The sequence below is a fragment of the Colletotrichum costaricense genome (assembly GCF_030867565.1).
Source record: "Colletotrichum costaricense strain IMI 309622 chromosome Unknown Scaffold_12.1, whole genome shotgun sequence".
In the NCBI taxonomy this organism is placed as follows: domain Eukaryota; kingdom Fungi; phylum Ascomycota; class Sordariomycetes; order Glomerellales; family Glomerellaceae; genus Colletotrichum; species Colletotrichum costaricense.
Window position 1 is genome coordinate 1,250,740 of NW_026848241.1, and position 20,143 is coordinate 1,270,882.

At 51.9% G+C, this 20,143-nt stretch overlaps 8 protein-coding genes across 8 annotated transcripts; 3 read left to right on the top strand and 5 right to left on the bottom strand.

Annotated features, from left to right (window-relative positions):
* Positions 1-508: 508 nt before the first annotated feature.
* CCOS01_11378 (GMC oxidoreductase) lies at positions 509-2,590 on the top strand (the record flags this gene model as incomplete). The annotated part of the gene is made up of 6 exons (XM_060459531.1): positions 509-555; positions 622-741; positions 803-1,019; positions 1,131-1,664; positions 1,721-2,324; positions 2,382-2,590. The coding sequence occupies 6 exons, from the start codon at positions 509-511 to the stop codon at positions 2,588-2,590; spliced, it is 1,731 nt and encodes a 576-aa protein (XP_060310263.1).
* Positions 2,591-2,682: 92 nt separating this feature from the next.
* On the bottom strand, positions 2,683-4,680 carry CCOS01_11379 (glycosyl hydrolase family 31; the record flags this gene model as incomplete). Its single annotated transcript, XM_060459532.1, has 1 exon — positions 2,683-4,680. The coding sequence occupies one exon, from the start codon at positions 4,678-4,680 to the stop codon at positions 2,683-2,685; it is 1,998 nt and encodes a 665-aa protein (XP_060310264.1).
* A 684-nt stretch (positions 4,681-5,364) lies between these two features.
* CCOS01_11380 (major facilitator superfamily transporter) lies at positions 5,365-7,170 on the bottom strand (the record flags this gene model as incomplete). The annotated part of the gene is made up of 1 exon (XM_060459533.1): positions 5,365-7,170. The coding sequence occupies one exon, from the start codon at positions 7,168-7,170 to the stop codon at positions 5,365-5,367; it is 1,806 nt and encodes a 601-aa protein (XP_060310265.1).
* A 1,874-nt stretch (positions 7,171-9,044) lies between these two features.
* On the bottom strand, positions 9,045-9,854 carry CCOS01_11381 (uncharacterized protein; the record flags this gene model as incomplete). Its single annotated transcript, XM_060459534.1, has 1 exon — positions 9,045-9,854. One exon carries the CDS (start codon positions 9,852-9,854, stop codon positions 9,045-9,047), a length of 810 nt encoding a protein of 269 aa, XP_060310266.1.
* Positions 9,855-10,921: 1,067 nt separating this feature from the next.
* Positions 10,922-12,622, bottom strand: CCOS01_11382 (uncharacterized protein; the record flags this gene model as incomplete). The annotated part of the gene is made up of 1 exon (XM_060459535.1): positions 10,922-12,622. The coding sequence occupies one exon, from the start codon at positions 12,620-12,622 to the stop codon at positions 10,922-10,924; it is 1,701 nt and encodes a 566-aa protein (XP_060310267.1).
* Positions 12,623-13,506: 884 nt separating this feature from the next.
* Positions 13,507-15,213, bottom strand: CCOS01_11383 (amino acid permease; the record flags this gene model as incomplete). The annotated part of the gene is made up of 1 exon (XM_060459536.1): positions 13,507-15,213. The coding sequence occupies one exon, from the start codon at positions 15,211-15,213 to the stop codon at positions 13,507-13,509; it is 1,707 nt and encodes a 568-aa protein (XP_060310268.1).
* Positions 15,214-16,003: 790 nt separating this feature from the next.
* CCOS01_11384 (uncharacterized protein) lies at positions 16,004-18,307 on the top strand (the record flags this gene model as incomplete). Its single annotated transcript, XM_060459537.1, has 2 exons — positions 16,004-16,087; positions 16,172-18,307. The coding sequence occupies 2 exons, from the start codon at positions 16,004-16,006 to the stop codon at positions 18,305-18,307; spliced, it is 2,220 nt and encodes a 739-aa protein (XP_060310269.1).
* Positions 18,308-18,734: 427 nt separating this feature from the next.
* CCOS01_11385 (uncharacterized protein) lies at positions 18,735-19,743 on the top strand (the record flags this gene model as incomplete). Its single annotated transcript, XM_060459538.1, has 4 exons — positions 18,735-18,758; positions 18,817-19,197; positions 19,306-19,444; positions 19,556-19,743. 4 exons carry the CDS (start codon positions 18,735-18,737, stop codon positions 19,741-19,743), a joined length of 732 nt encoding a protein of 243 aa, XP_060310270.1.
* Between the last annotated feature and the right edge of the window lie 400 nt (positions 19,744-20,143).

The following is a 20,143-nucleotide window of genomic DNA, read 5'->3' on the forward strand; positions in this document are numbered from 1 at the left end:
TAAGAGCGTATGCGTATGCGTGTACTCATGGATATCCACAAAAAAATCATTTACTCTCCTTTCTCTTATCAAATGTTGAGCTGCGGATACAACTCCGCCACCGACAGGCTCAATATGGGCCTTTGGAAACTCGAAGTGATGTAGATGCATGGATCCTAATACCGGACCCTGCATACCGCTATAGAATGCCTCCTTTTTGGACGGTCGCGTTTCCTTCTTCGGCTTTAGAATGGCACTTGGCAGCGGCGCTGCCTACTATAAGCTGTACTACTGATGTTAGGTGCGTTCCCCGCACGAAGACTTCAGACGTAGCTCGAGGCGTGTGTGAGGGGTGTGTGGTGGTCGAGGAAGAAACCCCGGAATTGTTGTCGGAATTGTCAGTCAGTGTCCGAATACAAGAGCACCAGCCCAAGCTCCATGGACCATCCTGTGACTTGCCTTCCATTTCTCTCATACCATCAGACGCTTTTCCCCACGAGCTCAGACTTACAGCGTAGCCTTCATCAACATGGGATCTTTACCACAGGAGATTATTTACGACTTCATCGTATGCGGGTAAGTTAATCGTCATGAAGCATGTCTTTCTATACCTAAGCTGGCGGCTGACATCAAGTCCTCAAGCGGCGGTACCTCCGGCTGCGTCGTTGCGAGCCGCCTTGCTGAGAATTCTGGTGTGAATGTTCTAGTCATCGAGGCTGGTGAACACAATGAGAATCTTGAGAATGTTCACATGACAGGAGGGTAGGCAATTATTTCTACTAGTACAGTTGATTGTGAGCTAATTGTCTGACTTTGACCATAGTTGGTCACAACTGTTCGATAAGGATACCGATTGGAACGTCATCAGCGAGAAGAAACCTTCAGTCAACAATCGCCAGGTCAAACTAAGCCGTGGAAAGTTCCTTGGCGGCTGCTCTGGTTGCAACGGTACTCTATGCATTCGCGGTGCCAAGCAGGACTATGATGACTGGGGAGTCGAAGGCTGGACGGGTGACGAGGTTTTCAAATACATTCGAAAGGTCAGTAATAATCCCGTACCCTGGAGGCTTTCTGCTCTTGGCCACACTGTTCTCTCTTGAGCTTCCAATTCCGTGTCTCTTTGCAAGTCGCTAATCTCTTGTGAATATCAGGCAGAGAACTTTCACGGAAAACCTTGGTTCGAAGCCTCCAAAGATCATGGCACTAATGGCCACCTCAACATCGAACCACATGACCTCGCTCCTATTTCAAACCTCATAATGGACTCCATGGTATCCAAAGGACTGCCGCTAGACCACGACATGTTCTCACACGGAGAAAATCCTCATGGATGTGGACATGCACCCAGAACAGTCCACAAGGGCTTGCGAACCACTGCGGCAGACTTCGTCACAAAGGAAAACAAGAAGGATAACCTTCATCTACTTGTTGAGACCCATGTTGAAAAGGTTATCATCGAGGAGGTAGATGGCGGGCTCAGGGCAACAGGTGTCAGGGTGGTCAAGGCCGATGGCTCTGTCGTCGACATCAAGGCCCGCAAGGAAGTCATTGTAAGTGGCGGCGCGTACTGCAGCCCCAACATCCTCAACCGATCTGGTGTTGGGGCCAAGGCCGAGCTCGACAGTTTTGGTATTCCGACACTGGTTGACTTGCCCGGTGTCGGCAAAAATCTCATGGACCATCTTGTAAGTGCCTCATAGCCTGCATACCGAGGGTTACTGCTAACCTAGCCTGTCTCAAGATTGTCTTCATGTTCTACGAAACCGAAAAAGCTGGTCTGACCAACGACCACCACGTCTACCACGGCGACAACTTTGCAAAGACGTACGCCCTCTGGAAGGACCAACAAGCAGGCTTCTTGTCTACATTCCCCTTCGGAGCATTCGCCTACGCCCGTCTGGACGAGCGCCTCACTGACTCAGAGCTTTGGAATAACGCCCCAAGGCAACCCGGCCGCGACCCAATGGGCCTTACGCCCAAGCAGCCAAACATTGAGTTCTTCACCACTGAGTGCTACGGAGGTCCGAAGCAGTATGATCAGTTCCCGACTGACGGCAAGTACGCCTTCAGCATGATTGCGGAGCTCTTCCGGCCTCGGTCCCGCGGTACAGTTACGCTTCGCGACACCGGTGCCAAGTCTGTCCCAGTCGTGGACACGAATTACCTCTCTGATCCATTGGATGTAGAGGTTCTGGCTGAGGCGTGCCGCTTCGGTAACGAAATTATCATGGAAGGCGCAGGGACTAAGGATATTGTCAAGGGTTCTTGGCCCAGCGATTTGGTACATCACAAGCACACCACTCGCGAGGATTGGATACCCTATGTTCGGGACAACGCAACAACTTGTAAGTTTTCCTGATTCCAATCACCCACAACTTGCTGACCGTTGGTCTGTTCCTTAGGTTACCATGCTGCGGGGACCTGTGCCATGGGCAACGCATCTGACCGCAATGCGGTTGTCGATCCGACACTCACAGTGATGGGTGTCAAAGGCCTTCGAGTTGCTGACTGCAGCATTATGCCCGTTCTCAATGGCGGTCATACCCAGATGCCTGCGTATGGAATCGGAGAGAAGGCGGCTGACCTTATCAAGGCGTCATGGAAGCTTTGAGCGATCACTACCAGCATTGGTTGAAGAATTAGCAAGCAACATGTAGAGTTTATTGATGGTTGTATCAACGGACATCGTTCGTCGCCGATGGCCTACTCCCTCTTGAACACTGGCATCCATTCTAGAGGAGCATCAATCTCGATCCACTTTCCGCCCTCATATGTGTCCGTTTTCCCTTCGAGGAGTGGCTTCCACTTGCCTCCTGCCTCCAACTGGGGGAGATAGACCTTGATGTTCCTCTTCTCCGCCTCCAGCACCGGGCACACCAAGTACTTGCTGCCAAACATGTACTGCTGACCGATCTTCCAAGTCTCTTGATCCTTCGGAAACTCGTAGAACAGCGTCCGCATGACAGGCGTACCCTTTTCGTGCGCCTCCTTCATCAGAGAACGGGTGTAATCACGCAACTCCTCTCGGAGGAACATGTACTTCTTGCAAATCTCATAGACCTCAGGTCCATAAGACCAAACTTCATTTGGCGCGCCGCTATGGCATTCAGCGCCCCCCGTCGTGCCATGCTGGGGCTGCTCAGGCTCTCGGCATCCATGGAGGCGGAAAACCGGACAGAAAGCACCCCATTGGAACCATCGGACGAACAGCTCGCGGAATTTTTCGTCCCGCGGGTCTCCGCCGTGGAAGCCACCAATATCAGTCGTCCACCATGGAAGACCGGATAGGCCCATGTGTAAGCCAGCTGCGACCTGGTTGCGCAGGCTTCCCCAGGATGAGGCAATGTCACCACTCCACACTAAAGCACCATACTTCTGACTTCCAGCCCATGCACATCGGATGAGGTTCACAATGTTCTTTTGCCCCTCGGCCTCCATTCCCTCGTAGAAGGCCTTTGCGTACTCGACGGGGTAAATGTTGCCGATCGAGACGTTGGATCCCAGGTGGTACCGGTACGTGTCGAAATCGTACACCGTGTATTCGGGTTCGGCCTCATCCAGCCAGAAGACACGGATGCCCTTGTCATAGTAGTTTTTCTTGGCCTTCTTCCATACGTAGTCTCTTGCTCCGGGATTGGTGGCGTCAAAATGCGTCGTATCGCCCTGGAAGTTCATGGCAATCCGGATGCCTCTATCAGACTGAATGAGGTACCCCTTCTCGACCATCTCATCCCAATTCTCAGACTTGTGGTCAACAGTGGGCCAGATGGAAACCATCAATTCGATCTTGAGCTCTTGCAACTCTTTGATCATAGCATCCGGGTCGGGCCAGTACGTAGGGTCGAATTTCCACTCTCCCTGCAGCGGCCAGTGGAAAAAGTCAATGACAATGAGGTCAATGGGCAACTCGCGTTTCCTGTACTCGCGTGCAACTTCCAAGAGTTCTTCCTGCGTCTGGTATCGCAGCTTACATTGCCAAAACCCAAGACCGTACTCTGGCATCATCGGAACCTTGCCCGTGGCATCAGCGTAAGCTTCGACGATTTCGGCCGGGGAATCGCCGGCGACGATCCAGTAGTCGAGGGCCCGGGTTGACTTGGCCTCGAAGCTCATGATGTTACGGCCCAGAATCGCTCTTCCGACTGACGGGTTATTCCACAAAAGGCCGTAACCCAGCGAGGATACCGCGAACGGGACGCTGGCCTGGGAGTTCCTGTGCGCGAGCTCGAGATCGTGGCCCTTGAGATCCAGGAATGGTTGTTGGTACTGTCCCATGCCGTAGATCTTTTCCTCTGCGTCAACACTTTCGAATCTCGCAGTGAGATGGTAGTCATTGCTGTTGACGATGGCCAGGAACTCGCGTGCCTCGACGTCGAGGGCGCTGCACTTGGGGTCCAGGACATCCCGTCGGTGGCGCGAGTATTCCTCGAGCAGCAGCTCGCCCTTTGAGTTCCACATCATGAGCTTACCGCCACTGGTTATGGAAGCCTTGATCTTGCCATTGGTGATTGTTCCGGCCTTGTCGTCAATGATGATTTTGGCATTTGCTTTCTCGGGCTTGAGCAACGCCCAGTCTTCGGTAGGCATCTCACGAGCCTTGGTAGCCCGCACTCGAAAGGAATCTAGCCCCCATGGCTCGACCCAGACTTTCTCCGCGTCGTAGGTGTAGACAAGCTTCCCATCCTGCTCTTTGAGGCCCATGATGCTCTTATTCTTGCAAACAAGTCACGGCTTACAGGACAATAATATGGTGATCGGGGTGTTTAAAAAATCTTGAGCAGTGCCGTGGTGTACAAGTACAGAGACAGGATGGTGAGGGGTAGCTTTCCATTCATCGGATGCAGCTTCTTCTTGTACATGTAGCGTGCAGAGCAGAACTACTCATGACCCAGCAAAAGATGATCTCCGGCTGCGGAGTTGCTCCTGTTGCCATGAGACGATGGATGAAAAGCGCAGGTCGAAACGGTGCCACGACAAAAGGCAGATGACATGCCACGCCTCCAATTGACCACTCGGATGCCGTGAAAGCCGCCATGTCCACTGCGGCCATCGGGATGCCCCGCATCTGCCGGATTGAGGGGAAGTTGGGGGTCACGTCTGGGGTCTTTGATGCTGCGAAGGATCCGCACCCACGGACTCAAGGTTGAAGATAGTTTTAAAATGGTTATTAGGCTATTCGGGGGAGCAACAAGTGCAAACTCTAATATGGCTGGAGATCGATGTCCCAACTTCCACCTAGCTCTTGAGCTGGAGTAATCGACGACAATAGCTGTATGCATACATAGTACAGGAGGCAGAATCGCCTCTTCATACTTCAACGGGTATCATTCCTTAACAGTTCTTCGACAACTGATCCATAGCTCAGACACACACCAGGCCGCTCCATTACTTGTGCTTCGTAGCAAAAGACTCTCTCGTGTTGACTCTGTCAATATCGTAAGGGTTTCCATCGTAGGACTTCCGGCGTGTCGAGGCCAGGCTCATCGTCCGTCGGGTGTGATGCGTGCTCTGGCGGCGCATGGATGAGCGATCGTCAGAAGATGACGCATCCGAGTCGACAGTATCGCTCGCCACAGTTTCTTGTCCACCGCTAACTTCCGGCTCCTTGTCTGAAGACGACGTATCCTCTTCCCGCAACCGCGCCATGAAAGCCTCTGATTGTGCGGCAAACTTGCAGCGTGCTCGGATTGCGGGACCATACTTGTAGAACAAGAACGGGAACGGAACGCAAGCGAGAGCTAGGAACGCGGGAATCGAAGACGCCCAGTTCGTGCCAAGATCTTTATACATATAGGTCGTGAACAGAGGGAACGCAGCGCCGAAGCAACTGCGGATAACGGAGTTGGCGGCGAGTACACTCGCCGCGAAGATGGTGTAAGCGTCGATGAGGTAGTTCATGACGCTCAAGAACAGCAAAACCATTCCGAATCCGAACGGTACACCGGCGGCGATGCTGACCATCCAGTGGATGTCGGCATTGTTGGTCCAAGCAAACCAAAATAGACCGATGGGAATCGCCACACCTCCGACCATGGCTGATGGGAGACGGGTTTCCGGAGGAGCAAATCCGCCATTTCTCTCTTGTACTCGCTTGTACCGACCGTTCTCGGGTAGTGTGTAAATGATGGCGAAAACCATGCCGACCATGATGCCAAGGAAGGCAAGTCCTCCAATTCCCTGTGACCATCCTCGTTCTTGCTGATAGACAATAGGGAAGGCCGCAAACAGCATGTAGAGAGTTCCGTAAATGATGGCCATGTAAAGCGACAGGAGCAACACAATGGGCTCACGGAACAGCAGAATCCAGGGCCTCGATAGGGCCGTCTTGAACGACTCTGCCAGGCTGATCTTGCCCTGCTCGTGTTCAATCTTGCTGACGTAAACCTTGCCAGTCATTTTGGAAAGCTTCGCAGCTCGCTGACGAAGGAGATACGGCGCATAGGTCTCGGGGACGAGGGCCGCACCCAGAAGCCAAAGGGTCCCAGAAAACGCAGCCAAGAAACCCATGACCCATCGCCAGCCCGCCGCGGCACCGAGGAATCCACCGATGATAGGTCCCAAAACAGGTCCGAGGAACGGCGCGGCAGCAAACAACGCCATCGCCAAGCCTCTGTCGGCGGCCGGGAACATGTCGGCGATGACACCGCCCGAGTTGGCGAGTGGAGATGAGCCAAAGGCACCGGCGAAGAAGCGGAGGACGATGAGGGTCGTGGCCGAGTTGGCGCCGGCGCAACCGGCGTTGAATGCCGTGAGGATGGCATAGGTGCCGAAGAAGAGCGACTGACGTCCAAAGAGTTCACTGAGGGGTGCCCAGAGTAACGGTCCAATAGCGAATCCAAGCACGAATAGGGAGACGCCCAAAGTTGCGACTTCTTGGGAGATGCCGAACTCAATGATGATTTGGCGTATGCCGCCCGTGTAGGCTGATGAGAGCAGCGCTACTGCTAATGTGGTCAACGACACCATGAATGTGATGAACCATTTTGTCGCTTTGCTGAAGAGCATTGGGTTCCTGGGATCGTTGGGAATCCATTGCACTAAGAACGGATCTGCTTCTGTGCCGGACCCAGGATATCGATAGTCGGCTACTTCCTGTGTTATCCCTGCTTGATCGGTGACTATGCGCCAGTATGGTATTTTCGTGTGGACGGGAGGCTCGCCAATATCGTTGGCTGCCTTTTCTTGCGCCATCGCGAGGTCGAAATGGTGATAGACGCGTCCAAGAAACTTGTGGGTACACGCCAGAAGGAAGAGTCGAGAGAAGAGGAGCAAGGGAAGGTGAGCCAAGTGAGAGCGGAGGACGGATATGCCAATGGAACAGGTGCCAAGAGCAAACGGCGAGGGGGACAAGGGGGGAAATAAGCCGGGAACGAATTGTATTTGTAGAGTGACCGGGGAGGAAGAAAAACACACACATCCAACAGCAGCGGGAATGACGAAATATACAGGATCACAGGGTCCGAAATAAAACGGCTTACGGGCGGGAATGGGGACCGAATGGTGCTGAATCCCGTTTTACCATGCCCACTACACGCGCCGCTCCGGGTGGCTTCGCCTGTCGGATCGATCTTTTGTCTGCATTGCATACGCATACACGGTGCACATCTTCTAGATCTAGTGCTCACGATCCCGTAGTAGCCGAGACGAACACCCGGGTCGCCATGTTTCTACTCTGGATAGCTCCAGCCCAGTGCACTGGATCAGTGAATAAAACCACGGTATGTGCGTGGCACTGTAGGTAAGGTGCTTTGAAATCGTGGTGACGACAGAGATGCTGTGTTGGTGCGCCCTTCTTTGAGTCTTTGCCGGTGCTGGTGGGACAGCCCGGCTCCGACTAGGCTTAACTCCGTCCTCTAGCGTGTAGAGGTGTGGTCCGGCAGCATAGCTTCCCGCCGTGTGTTCATAAAGTTATGCAAATTCGGCCCCCGAAAGACTCTTCAGGTTGTCAATCTCCCTCGTAAAAACATGTAACCACCCCTGAACTTCTCATACTCATTCCGTTGAGGTGGTGATGGGAGCCTGATGTTTTATTGCCTCCTTCGTGTTTCGGAAGGACCCTGAAATAGATCAGATTGGGACCTTGAGATTTACGAGAGATACACGGTTACATGCATCCAGGTGGCAAGGTAGCTTGGCGTTGGTAATCTTCATCCAAGTGTCGTCTATTGTTCTTAACTCTAACACCACAGACCACCAAAGCACAACATGAAATTATAATGATGTGACAGTCTGGTGTTGATGGGAGGAAGTTCATCTGAGTAATTCACTCTGTCAGACTTGTCATTGAAATTGATGGACATTTCTTTTTAGAGTTTTCCCCGCGGATGCTACGTATGCCAAACCCGCTGCGGTTTGCGGGGACAGCCCGGTTACCATAGTTCTGGAACATTGAACATGAACACCGTCTGTGTATGCATTCGGCTGTCGCAATCCTTTTTTTTCTTGCGTCTATATCTTATTGTTTACTTCTCCGGTCCGCATCGCATCGGAGTGATCTCGTGGAAGAGAGAACTTTGGAATGTGCTGTCGAGATGGCGCTCATCCTAAAGTGATTACAGCAGGTAGGCTGTTTTGATGCATGAATAAGGCCAGACTGACCGGTGCGACTCAACGAGTCATGGACCAGCAGATTCATAGATGTGAATTAGACCCGCTTTTCCGGAACGGCCTGCCTCCGACGTGTCTGCATAACTCACGGGGCTGTTATTCGGAGTCGGGGCGGGTTTAGGATATCCTAACGCCAGAAGGCTCCCACGAGGTGCAGTAGTGAGTCAACGCTAGGCAAGGATGTCATTACTTTCAAATTTCAAAGATTGCATTCCCTAGGCATTGGATATTCTTTGATTTTCTAGTGCATGCGACACTTACTTTTTTGAAATTGCAACTTCGCGTCTAGAAACCATGCCCACCTTGCTGAGAAGTCCCATACCTAGGGTAAGTAAGTATGTTTACGTGTACATTACCTATGCTCAGGTCACATTCAGCAAAGTTCAGTCAGTTTGTTGAATCCACTTTCAGCTTCATCCCAAACGTTGGAGTTTCATTTCAAAGCCGATGGGAGCAGACTATCTCGAAGTATAACCTCCATCAACCATCAACGCAGACCCAGTCACAAACGAACTCCTGCCGCCAGCCAAGTACAAAACACCATCGGCAATCTCCTTTGGACTTCCCATCCGTTGCATCGGCACCGCGGTCGAGACTCTCTCCTCCATCGCCTTCAACACCTCGGGGTTCTTGGTCGTCATTGGTGTCTCTGTGTACCCAGGGCAGATGGCATTGATGCGCAAGCCCTGGTTGGCATAATCCTCGGATGCAGTGCGCGTCAACCCGATGACGGCGTGCTTCGTCGTCGTGTATGCCGTAGAGAGTGTGATGCCCACAACACCCTGGATAGAGCCAAAGTTGACAATGGACCCCTTTTGCAAAGGTCTGCCGTCAATTGTTGACAAAATCGGCTCTTGCTTCAGCATGATCTGCGCTGCCGCCCTCAGCACGTAAAACGTTCCGTTGATGTTCACGTCGAGAACCCGCTGCCAGTCTTCCGTCTTGGCGAACGCGGCGCCGCCCTTGTGCTTGATGGCGATGCCGGCGGCGTTGACAACATAGTCCAGCCTGCCAAACTTGGCTGCTGCTTCATTGACGACCTTGATGACTTCCTCCTCGTTGGCGATGTTGATGGGGTAGGTGAGCAACTCAATCTTGCGGTCTTTTCCGAACTCGGCTTCGATTTCCTCTTTGACTGTCTTGAGCGCGTCTGCGTTAAGATCTAGTAATGCGATACCCGCGGAGCCTTCTTGGGCGAAACCGCGAGCACATGCTCTACCAATGCCAGAGGCTGCACCTGTAACTAGAGCAAAGCCGGGGACGTCCATGTTATGTGATTAAAGAGGTTTGGAGGAGGAAGTAATTGATCAAAAGTTTAGTAATTGTAGTTGAGAAAGCTCAAGGTGATTAATGTCATGCAAATTGTCTATGATGATGTGCTCACAGTTCGTTGATGGCATCCTCAATAAGTAGTCCATCATCGCGATGTTGCGCATTCGGTGTTCTTAGGTATCAGGCGTGGCTTTCCATTGACGCTCAGGTATGACTTTCCCCATTTGATTCGGGTGTCTTGACTCCACCTACAGCGACTAACTCCCCCACCCGGTGCGCGGCGTCTGAGGGGTCATCCCGAGAAGCCGCGCTGGCCGATCATCTTGTGCGTCAGCTGCTCTTATCAAAAGACTAAATGTGATACTTCTTTATGGGCCAAGCCTTTGGCTGCTGGCGGGGTTGAAGAGAGATAGAGACGTGTTTTACCCCGCGGCGATAGTCACATCAGCTTTTGGCCGCATGCGCCCTATCAACAGGTCCTTGGTGTTAGTGTAGGGACCCGATGTCGGACATCACGCATATCGTGTTCCGCGCCGATGTTAGTCAATGAATGCTCACATCTAATATTTCGATTAATCAAAGTCATGCTGCCTCTATGGCTAATGTTTGCTAAGTACGTTTGATAAGGTAGTTGATACAACGTGGGTGAGGTCATAGCCTTCGTCCTAGCGGCACCGCGTTGTGATGATAGGCTTCTCCTTGTTTGCAGATGACCAAAGGTTTTGGCATCCAACTGTGACATATTGTAGCAATCATTCTATTTCGATTAGGAATCTATGTCTAGACCATATGTTTCTTGGTGTTCCGTCTTGGTCAGGTCCTTCTAAGAACGACTGAGCTGTGCTATGCTTAACCTCGGCTCAATTAACGAGCATATTGCATCGTTTTCAGACTAGCATGCAAGCTTAATCGAGACTTCTCCAAAACAATAGAATCCACACGAGAGTGAGATACAAAAGATAAACTTGAGACTTGTAACTTGGGCGACGCATTACTTGCACTAGAGGATTTTGGTAAAGTTAATGCGAACCAAATTTTGTAATTGACATGGATAATCTAAAATCTACAACTTGACACCCTTAGCCTGCCTGGCAAACGTAAGCCCCTGGTAACCAGACTCTTTAACCTCCCTGCACCGTCTCTGGAACTCCTGCGCAGATCCACCATATCTGACAACGCTTCTAACCTGCTTGCCCTTAATGTTCGTGTTGACACCCGTCATCCAACTGTCAACCTCGTTAACAAGTGATCCCTTGCTGCACTCGAACACATGCTCTGTCCAGCCGTCCGCGGCCTCCTGTGTTGCCTCCGCATACGTGTATCCCCTATCACGGCAAAACTTCAACAAATCCACAACAACCTGTACGGCGTGCTCAATGTTTCTGGTCGCGTTGCCAAACGGCTGATGCGGGCCGAGAACCATAAACATGTTGGGCATAGAGGGTACCGTCATGCCGAGGAACGTGTAGGGTCTGTTATCGACCCAAACGGCTCGCTCGCCTTTGGGTGTTCCACTCGGTGCAATCAGTGGCCGTCCATCTTTGCCTTGCCACTCGATTGCGCTGAAGGAGCCTGTAATGGCATCGAAACCAGTGGCGTAGATCAGGATGTCGAGCTCGTGCTCCTTGCCGTCGGATGTGATTATGCGGTCAGATTTCACCTCAGAGACCGGGGCCTTCTTGAGGTCAACGAGGTGCACGTTGTCTTGGTTGAAGGCCTCGAAGTAGCCGCTCTCCAACGGCACACGACGGGTACCAAAACCGTGCGTCTTAGGGATCAGAGACTCGGCCACCTCCGGGTCGTGTACTCTTCCCCTAATCTTGTCTGCGATGAAGTTGGAATACAGCTCATTGGCTTGGCGATCCGTATATGTGTCGCTAAAGAGACCCTGCCACTTGCCGAAGCCCGGCTCGTTGTATAGTTTCTCCCAAAGGGCCAGGCGCTCTTCTGCCGTAACCTCCATGGACTTGCGTGGGTCCGCCATGTGCATGAAACCTGAGGGTGTAGAGCGGCAGATGCCGAAAATGTTATCATAGTCTTTCTTGAGCTCTTCCATTTTCTCTGGCGAAATCTCGTAGTTGCGCAAGGGGACGGTCCATGTTGCCGTTCTTTGGAATACGCTGATGGACTTGATGCTTGGCTCTTTTGACAGTGCGGTGATAGTCTGGATGCCGGTGGCACCGGTCCCGACAACGCCGATACGCTTGCCAGCAAAATCGCGGGCAAGGTTCAAGTCTGTCGGCCACCGCGATGTGTGGAAAGACGTGCCCTTGAAATTCTCAATGCCGGGGATAGCTGGTAGTGATGGTGTCGAAAGGAAGCCGATACAGCTGAGGAAGAAAGTGGTGATGTATTGGTTGCCGTCCTGGTCGACAAATGTCCAGTTATGGGCATTGTCGTCCCAGCGAGCTGATTTGACCGTGGTGTTGAACTGAATATGTTTGTAGAGGTCGTTCCTCTCTGCGAAGCGCTTGATATACTTGTGTGTCTCGGGCTGAGGGGAGAAGGCCTCCTTCCAGTGCCATTCCTCCAAGAGACCCTTGTCAAAGGAGTAGCTATAGGACACAGACTCGCAGTCGAACCGGCATCCGGGGTAGCGATTCCAGAACCACGTTCCACCGACGTCTGCACCGTTGTCGAGGACCTTTACCCTGCAATCGGGCATTTGCTCCCGAATGTGGTGCAGACTAGCAAGGCCGGATAGGCCTGAGCCAATGATGAGGACATCATACGTCTCTTTCACAGGGGTCGGAATAGAGCCCATGATTTTCGGGGTGGTTTCAAGAAACAGACTGAAAAGAATCAAGTTTGATTTTGAGATTTGTCTGTACTATTCAAGTCTTGATAGGAATGCTTGATGAAATGCTTCTTGTGCCACATTAAGATCTTATTCTTCGAAGTCTGTGAGATGTCTAAATAGCCAACGACTCGCCCTTGACACAAGGCATTTCCCTTAGCAAATAGAATTCCGCTGAGAAAGTATCTGCACAACTTTCCCGTCCCATCTATCACAGCATTATCCGCCCAACTTGTTCACGTCAAACATCAGCCGATCCCATGTGGGGCTTATCTGAGGTGGCGGCCCCAAATCGGGGATGACTTGCCAACTCTGGATTTGTGTGGTGTTGACCAAAGTTCGCTTATCGGGCCCCTCCCCCGCATCGGCCAAGTCATAGGCTAGCTCCAAGGGGAACCCTTCCCTAAAGGAACCCTAGTCAAACTATACAGCATTCTCAAGCACCCAAGAGCGTCGAATCATCGAGATGTCAAGCTGTCCGTCTATCTAAAGGTCATATGATGCAGCTGAGCGCTTTCCGAGCTGCCGCCGATAGGGCGTGTGAGTGCGGTACTGAGCAATCAATTTGTCACACTTCAACACTATGGAGTCGCAGCTGAGATTGGGGTTCATGATATCGTATGAACATCAAGAATACGATGTAAATTGGCATCCCATACCAAGACTGCAAAAGGTTCCGGGAGGCACATAGTCCAGTCAATTCATATGGACGCAACTTCGAGCAAGCACGGAGTCCATCATTAGAGCCCATTCATTGCGTTTCTAACCACAATAGTGCTTCAATTCGAATTGATGTATTCCATACTGTGCCTAAGCTATACTATATGTATATCAACACCTGCAATTGACAATCATTGCCAAATCAGAGAAATCTTGCGCCACCACGCGTTTGAATTGCCTTGCTTCTCCTTCTCAGCCTCATCCATGGCCGTCCACATTTCCGCCTCTGCTTCTACCTCCCGCAAATTGGTAGACAAGTCAACATCTTCAGGAGCATACAGCCAGGGATCCTTTCTTCCAACCGTGAGCTTGTGTCCAAAGTATGTAACCAGGAAAAGCGGAATGCCAATATACGCAGTCAAGAAGCTAGATGCAGAGAATCTTCCGGGGTAGAACACCGTGAATCCATTGGCGAAGAGGAGGAAGCCGAATGCAATCATGGAGATCCACGCTCCGTAGGGCTGACACCAGGACTGGTAAGGGACCTTGACGCCCTGCGCTTGGCAGGCCTTGCGGAAACGAAGGAAAATGAATGCGCACAGCACCCAAGAGGTGTATCCAGCGGTGTTTGTCAGACTAACGAACCAGTTGAAGACCACGCCAGCATCTGAGGAGACGCTCAGATACGCGAGAAGAGTGAAGCAACTCGATGCAAGGACGGCGTAAATGGGAAGACCGTAGCTGTTGCAGCGTGTAAAGATTTTGGGTGCGTTGCCGGCAACTGCAAGAGAGTACAGGGATCTACTGGCCATGTAAAGGTATGAGTTTCCAGCACTCCAGGCGCTCGTGAGAATACCGGCGTTGACGACTGTGGGTAAACCATTGATCCCGGCGTTGCGGATTGCAATAACCCAAGGTGACGCATTAGCATTACCAGCACCGGACACAAGGCCCTCGGAGTTGGAGTTGCAGATGGCTCCAATCGCCAACGAGCCGAGGAGGTAGAAAATGATGAGTCTGTAGAAGAACCGTCGGCTGGCAATGGGCAGGTTCTTGCGCGGGTTTCGCATCTCGCCGCCCATGACGATGATAAGCTCTGGGCTGAAGTAGAACGAGAAGCCGGAAAACACCCAACCATAAAGGAAGGCAGTAAAGCGACCACCAGAGCCTGTGATGATGTACTCCTTGGTCGCACCTGGGTCAACCCAGTAGTAGAAACCCAGCCGTTCTCCGCTCGGCCCTCCACCAAGGATCAGAACCACTGAGAGAAGCAGAAGACCGATGAAGAGAATGATCTTCAGACTTGCAAACCAGAATTCGGTCTCTGCGTAAACAGCAACTGGTGATAGGTTGAGTCCGACGACGACAACAAGGAGGATCGTCAGCCAGACAGCATTGTGGACGTTGTTTGGCCAGTAGTTGATGATGACTGAACCAACTGTGATTTCGTAGGCGAGAATGATGCCAAAAGAATACACATAGAGCCAACCAAGAGCGAATCCAAGGGATCGAGAAGTGTAGCGGTTGCAGTAGTACGACATGGAACTACCCGAGATGGGGAGGAATGTGCCTACTTCCATCACAGCCGTGACTATGCCGTAGACGAGGAGAGAAGTGAGGGCATAGGCTAGGAAGAGAAACGCCGGTCCGCCAGCAGCCAGGACCTGGCCGGATCCTACGAAGAGACCAGTTCCAATGCTGCCACCAATGGCAATCATCTGGGCGTGTCGCGACTTGACATTTCGCTTCGTGCCACCCTGGGCGACGAGATGAGTCTCGCCGTAGGTATTGCTTTCGAGTCGGCCGAGGTCTGAGTCGTGCGTTTTGCCATCGTTGGCAGTGTCCGCGTAAATGCCCTCCTTCGAAAAGGGGGTTGCCGTGTCGTTGTCTAGAGCCATTGTAGACTGGGTCGACGATAGGGATTCGGTAAGGTTAATTCAATTATGCATTCGAGGCAACTGAAGGAGTTGTTTGGTTGTGAAACCAGTGTAGGTAAGGTAGTTGAGTACAGAGTTTCTTTCAACCTAAGTTGACTCTTGCATTGAATGAGGGCATTCTCTTGTCTTTTAAACTACACATTACGACCACGTACACCGAATCCTGTTCCGGGGCCCTTAAGGTGAACCTTGTCTGGGCTGACAAGGGAGACCGGCACCGATACTACTTAGTGCCGACTCAGCTCGTTGTACTCTGGACGGAAGACATTGCAAGTCTTGGAAAAGCATGGATGGAGATAAGTTCCAGCCGTCCCTGTTCCTAACCCATCCGGGGCATTAGGCGACTTGGCGAAGATACCAAGTGTAGTGGTCTCCAGTCAGATAGGAAAGCTTTCCCAGCTATCAGACGCCAAAACATGTACCCCAGGTTTACTATGGGGTCACCGGGTCGTTCGCTATTCCCCCCGCTCTTATCAAAGGCCCCCGCTCCAACGGATGCGCTAAAGCCGCGTTATGCATTCTGTTGCGCACTATTCGTATCTCTCCGCGGACATCAATCCCGTCGTGTTGGTACAACCCTTGGCTAAATATGTTGCCCTCAGCCCCTTGATATAACTTTCCATATCCATTTGCGGAGTCCAGAGTATCAGCAGTTGATATCGCAAACGTTCAACGTGCGCCAAACCCTCCTGACGTCCTCCCATAAACCAAACAGGAAGTGGAATCCCGAGCCAACTCTGGCTCACCCGGAATGGCCGATGCCAACAAACCCCGGCTGTCTTTGCCCAAGGATGCGGACGCCCGGCGCAGTCGGTCCTTTGGCGGATGTGGAACTGTACGTCATCCCACCCATCACGCTGGTGAACCTGTGAAGTCTGGATAGACTGTAGACTGGAATCAAGGCGCTGACTTGCTTCAGTGTCGAAACCGCCGGATGAAGTGTGACGAGGGTCGGCCGACATGCTCCATGTGTAGGGCCTCCAACCTCACATGCAGCGGCTATGAGAAGAATATCTTTTTCGACTTTGAGGAGATTCCGAGCGTCGGAATGGCGCGCTTTCGGAGACCCTTGTTGACGGAATCCGAACGCGAGTCAATGAGTGACGAACTCGTCTCCAGCATTCCTCCGGCGTTGACTCTTTGGCATATTGCCCAAATTGAGGACGAATGCGAGAGGGCACCGCTATCCCAAAGCGTTCAAATCAGTCGAGGTCCCTTCGGGGCCTTTAGAGTACATCGACTGTCAATGGAATCTTCAAAGGCTGCGCCCGAATCGAGTCCAGAGTCAAATAATCCCACAGTCGGCAGCCCTCCAAAGGCTGCGAAAGAGATCGGGGAGGACAGTCCTGAGGAGGCAGACGAAGAGCTCATGAATCCACCAGACGGTTCTCCGGCTCAAGAAACGACGCCGTTACTTGGGCCTGCTCTTGCCTGCTTGGACCATCGTCCATTGAGCCCTCTTACTGAGTGGTGGAACACGAACGAATGGTGGAATATGGGTGATCTCCCAGACGCGAGCAATTGGTGGGACACGCCTGTGGAACTAGATCGCGTACGCGATATATCCGATAATGTCTCTTTCTCCGGCATGGAACAATATCCGAGGGTACCAATCCATGTCGCCTCTCAGGATGTTCAAGTATGCATACCGAGCATGTTTGCAGACACTCAGTCTCAGCAGCTTTCAACGCCAGAAAACTGCTCTATTGCCCCCGCAATCGACTACGCCGTTCCTCACGATGCGGTCTTCCTTCTGAGACACTACTCTACAACAGTCCTCCGAGGCTTCACGCCCTTCCGCCACAGCAAAACGCCATGGCATATCCTATTCATACCATACGTCAAAAGTTGTCTAGCAGCACTGACACTCGGAGACGACATGGACCACGCTAGCCTAACGGCATTCTACGGCACGCTCGCCATCAGCGCCTCCAGCCTTGGTGGCATCTCTAACTCGCGCAAGTGGTCCGAACAGGCAAACAACTACAAGCAGCGCGCTCGCCATCACGTCCGGCTCATGCTACAGACAGCCTACGATGTACCCAAAAAGGCAAAGTACAAGTCGATACTGATTGCTTTTCTGACAATGGTGCAAATCTCGAGCGTCTCCGGCAGCCGTGACCAAGTGGAGTGCTATCTTCTAGAGGCGGAAAAGTTCATACGCGTCAAGGGGCTCAACAGGAAAAAGTCGCGCAAGGTCCGATTACTGCATCACTGCTACGCGTTCGAGCGGGTCTTGCACGAGACCACGTTCCCGGGGAGCACGCAGTCTCCTCACCGTCTCCATGTGCGCAAGGTAATTGAGACCAGCAATGCGAGTGCCTATAGCATAGACAGCCTGTCATTTCAGCTGGCGAGCTGGAGCAACCTCGACCAAGAAATGCTCAAGGTCAAGGGGCGGGAAGAAGGGGAGAACGATCTCCATCTCCAGATCCCGGGTGTCTGGCTCGCAACACTGTATCCCGAAATCTTTGGTATCCCAGAGATCTACATATTTCTCCTTTCGCTCGTTATCCGGCTGGCTCGGTCAAAAGAAGATCCAGAGTACTCGAGTCCCGCAGGTCTGAAGGAGTTCATGTTCCGCGCCAAGGCAGTCGAGAGACGTATCCACCAACTCAGACGGCAGCCCGGATACGTGATAGCAGACTTGCCCACCTCGGACCCGGAGATGCAGCACTGCCAGCAATTTCTAGATAATCTCTCCCAGGCCATGCTGCTTGCCTTGACCATATTCTTCTATCGGAGGGTGTACGACGTGGAGGCGGACATGTTACAGGATAAGGTTGTCGGTGTTCGGGATTGTTTGCTGCGGTTCGAGGCAACCGAGTCTGAGATGGGGTACGGGTCAGCCAGGCTGGTGTGGCCTGCAGTGATTGCGGCGAGCGAGGCAGATGACCCAGAGGTGCGGGAATCGTTTGCACAGTTTTTCAGGGACTGGGCGCGTCGGAGCGGTCTTCGTATCTTCAGCGATTCTCTCGCGGATGTCGAGAGACGGTGGGCCGAGAAGGAATGTGTAGATAGCGGCGGCGCCACCGAGGCCATTTTGATATCGTAAAATGCATATGACTGGCTGTCCTACATCTTCCGTTTTCAAATCTAGAGTGATATTGTGTGTAAGTAGGTTGCAGTCTTGCAGATGATGGAGGGTATGTGGCTGGATGTGCTGTCGAGCAGATGATATTCGACTTACCCCTTTTGGTGGGGTCTTTGCCACTCCTGCAAGGGGATAACTTTCCTATTCTGGGCCAACATATTCCGTGTAAGTTCTCCCCAAGATACCCCGCGCTTCTTCAACAGAAACGATTTCCGCTCGGTTACTTGCCTATGAGTTTGACTGTCACTACCTATGCCGCGGACCGGTACCTCTACTTAATTAGAGGCACAAAGGGAGGCGTCAAGCATACTTGTTCATAGAAACCAGCTTCTCATCATCGTACCCTGGCACAAGTTTACTTCACGCAAACACTAAGTCCGACCACACCATGTCTTCATTCCAAGGCAAAGTTGTAAGTCGGGCAAACTACCCACTTTCTTGGATATCATGCTCATGTAACCCTCGCGTAGATCGCTATCACCGGCGCCGGCTCCGGCATGGGCCTGTCAACGGCCCAGCTCCTAGCCTCCCGCGGCGCTAAGGTTTCATTGGCGGACATCAACGAGGACTCTCTCAAGGAGGCAATCTCGTCTCTCGAAGATAGTGCAAGCCACATGTACGAAGTAGTCGATGTAAGGAAAGGTGATGTCGTTAACACCTGGATTCAAAATACGGTGAAAAAGTTTGGCAAGCTAGACGGTGCTGTCAACATGGCTGGTGTAATTACCCATGCCACACCTGTTGCAGAGCTTACAGACAAGGACTGGGATTTTGTCTTTGAAGTCAATGCCAAAGGCGTCTTCAACTGCCTGAGGTCACAACTAGGAGCGATGTCTGACGGAGGCAGCATCGTAAGTCTCTTCTCTCTATTCGACTTCTAGACCGGCTGTCAGGCCGTTCGAGCTACATCCTTTGGCTACAAGTATTTCAGAAGCTGATATGATGCTTTTCCATCGCAGGTATCTGCAGCGAGTGTGTTTGGTCAATTCGGAGCTCCTGGCAACGCCGCATACTGCGCCAGCAAGGCAGCCGTAATTGGGTTGTCAAGAACAGCAGCCAAGGAAAATCAAAACATTCGCGTGAATTGCGTATCACCTGGTAAGTCGCTCCTTCCCTGCTGCTCCCCCCCCCCCCCCTCTACGAAATCATCTGCTTCAAAAAAGTCGCAAACTGGCGACAGTACAGAACCAAGCTAATGATGTTCTACAGGCTCTGTCAACACGCCACTGTCTCGTGGAGAAAATCCAGAAGATGTGAAGCGTGGTTTACAGGTAACCGCACAGAAGAGAAGAGCAGAGCCCATCGAGATTGCACGCGTTATCGCGTTTCTTCTTAGCGATGAGGCTTCTTTTGTCACAGGAGCTGTATACAATGTTGATGGCGGTTGGGTATGCTAAGCATTGTGCTGTTGGATTTCTCAATAGGCCTTCTCTTCGGCTCGATCTCTGAATAAGACTTATGCTTTTTTTTAATGAATTCTGAACTTTCTGCATAATACAATGCGCAATCATACCACAGGAGAATAGAACTTTGGAGTCACAGTTATATTTAAGTTCATGGACGCCTCAATGCCTTCATCTGAACATGTGCGTTCTTGGCGAACAAGGACATCCGCGTAGCTCTTTTTTCCGTAGATCTGAAGAAGCATCAACCTGGCCAAAAGACTCTCTTATCATCGGAGCATGTGAAATCCGAGGTCTCTTGGACGCGCTTCACAAAGTTATCAGCGGAGGATTTTCTGGCTTCTCGTCAACATGGACTGAGATTCGTCAACGCTTCACGCCAGAAAACAGATTA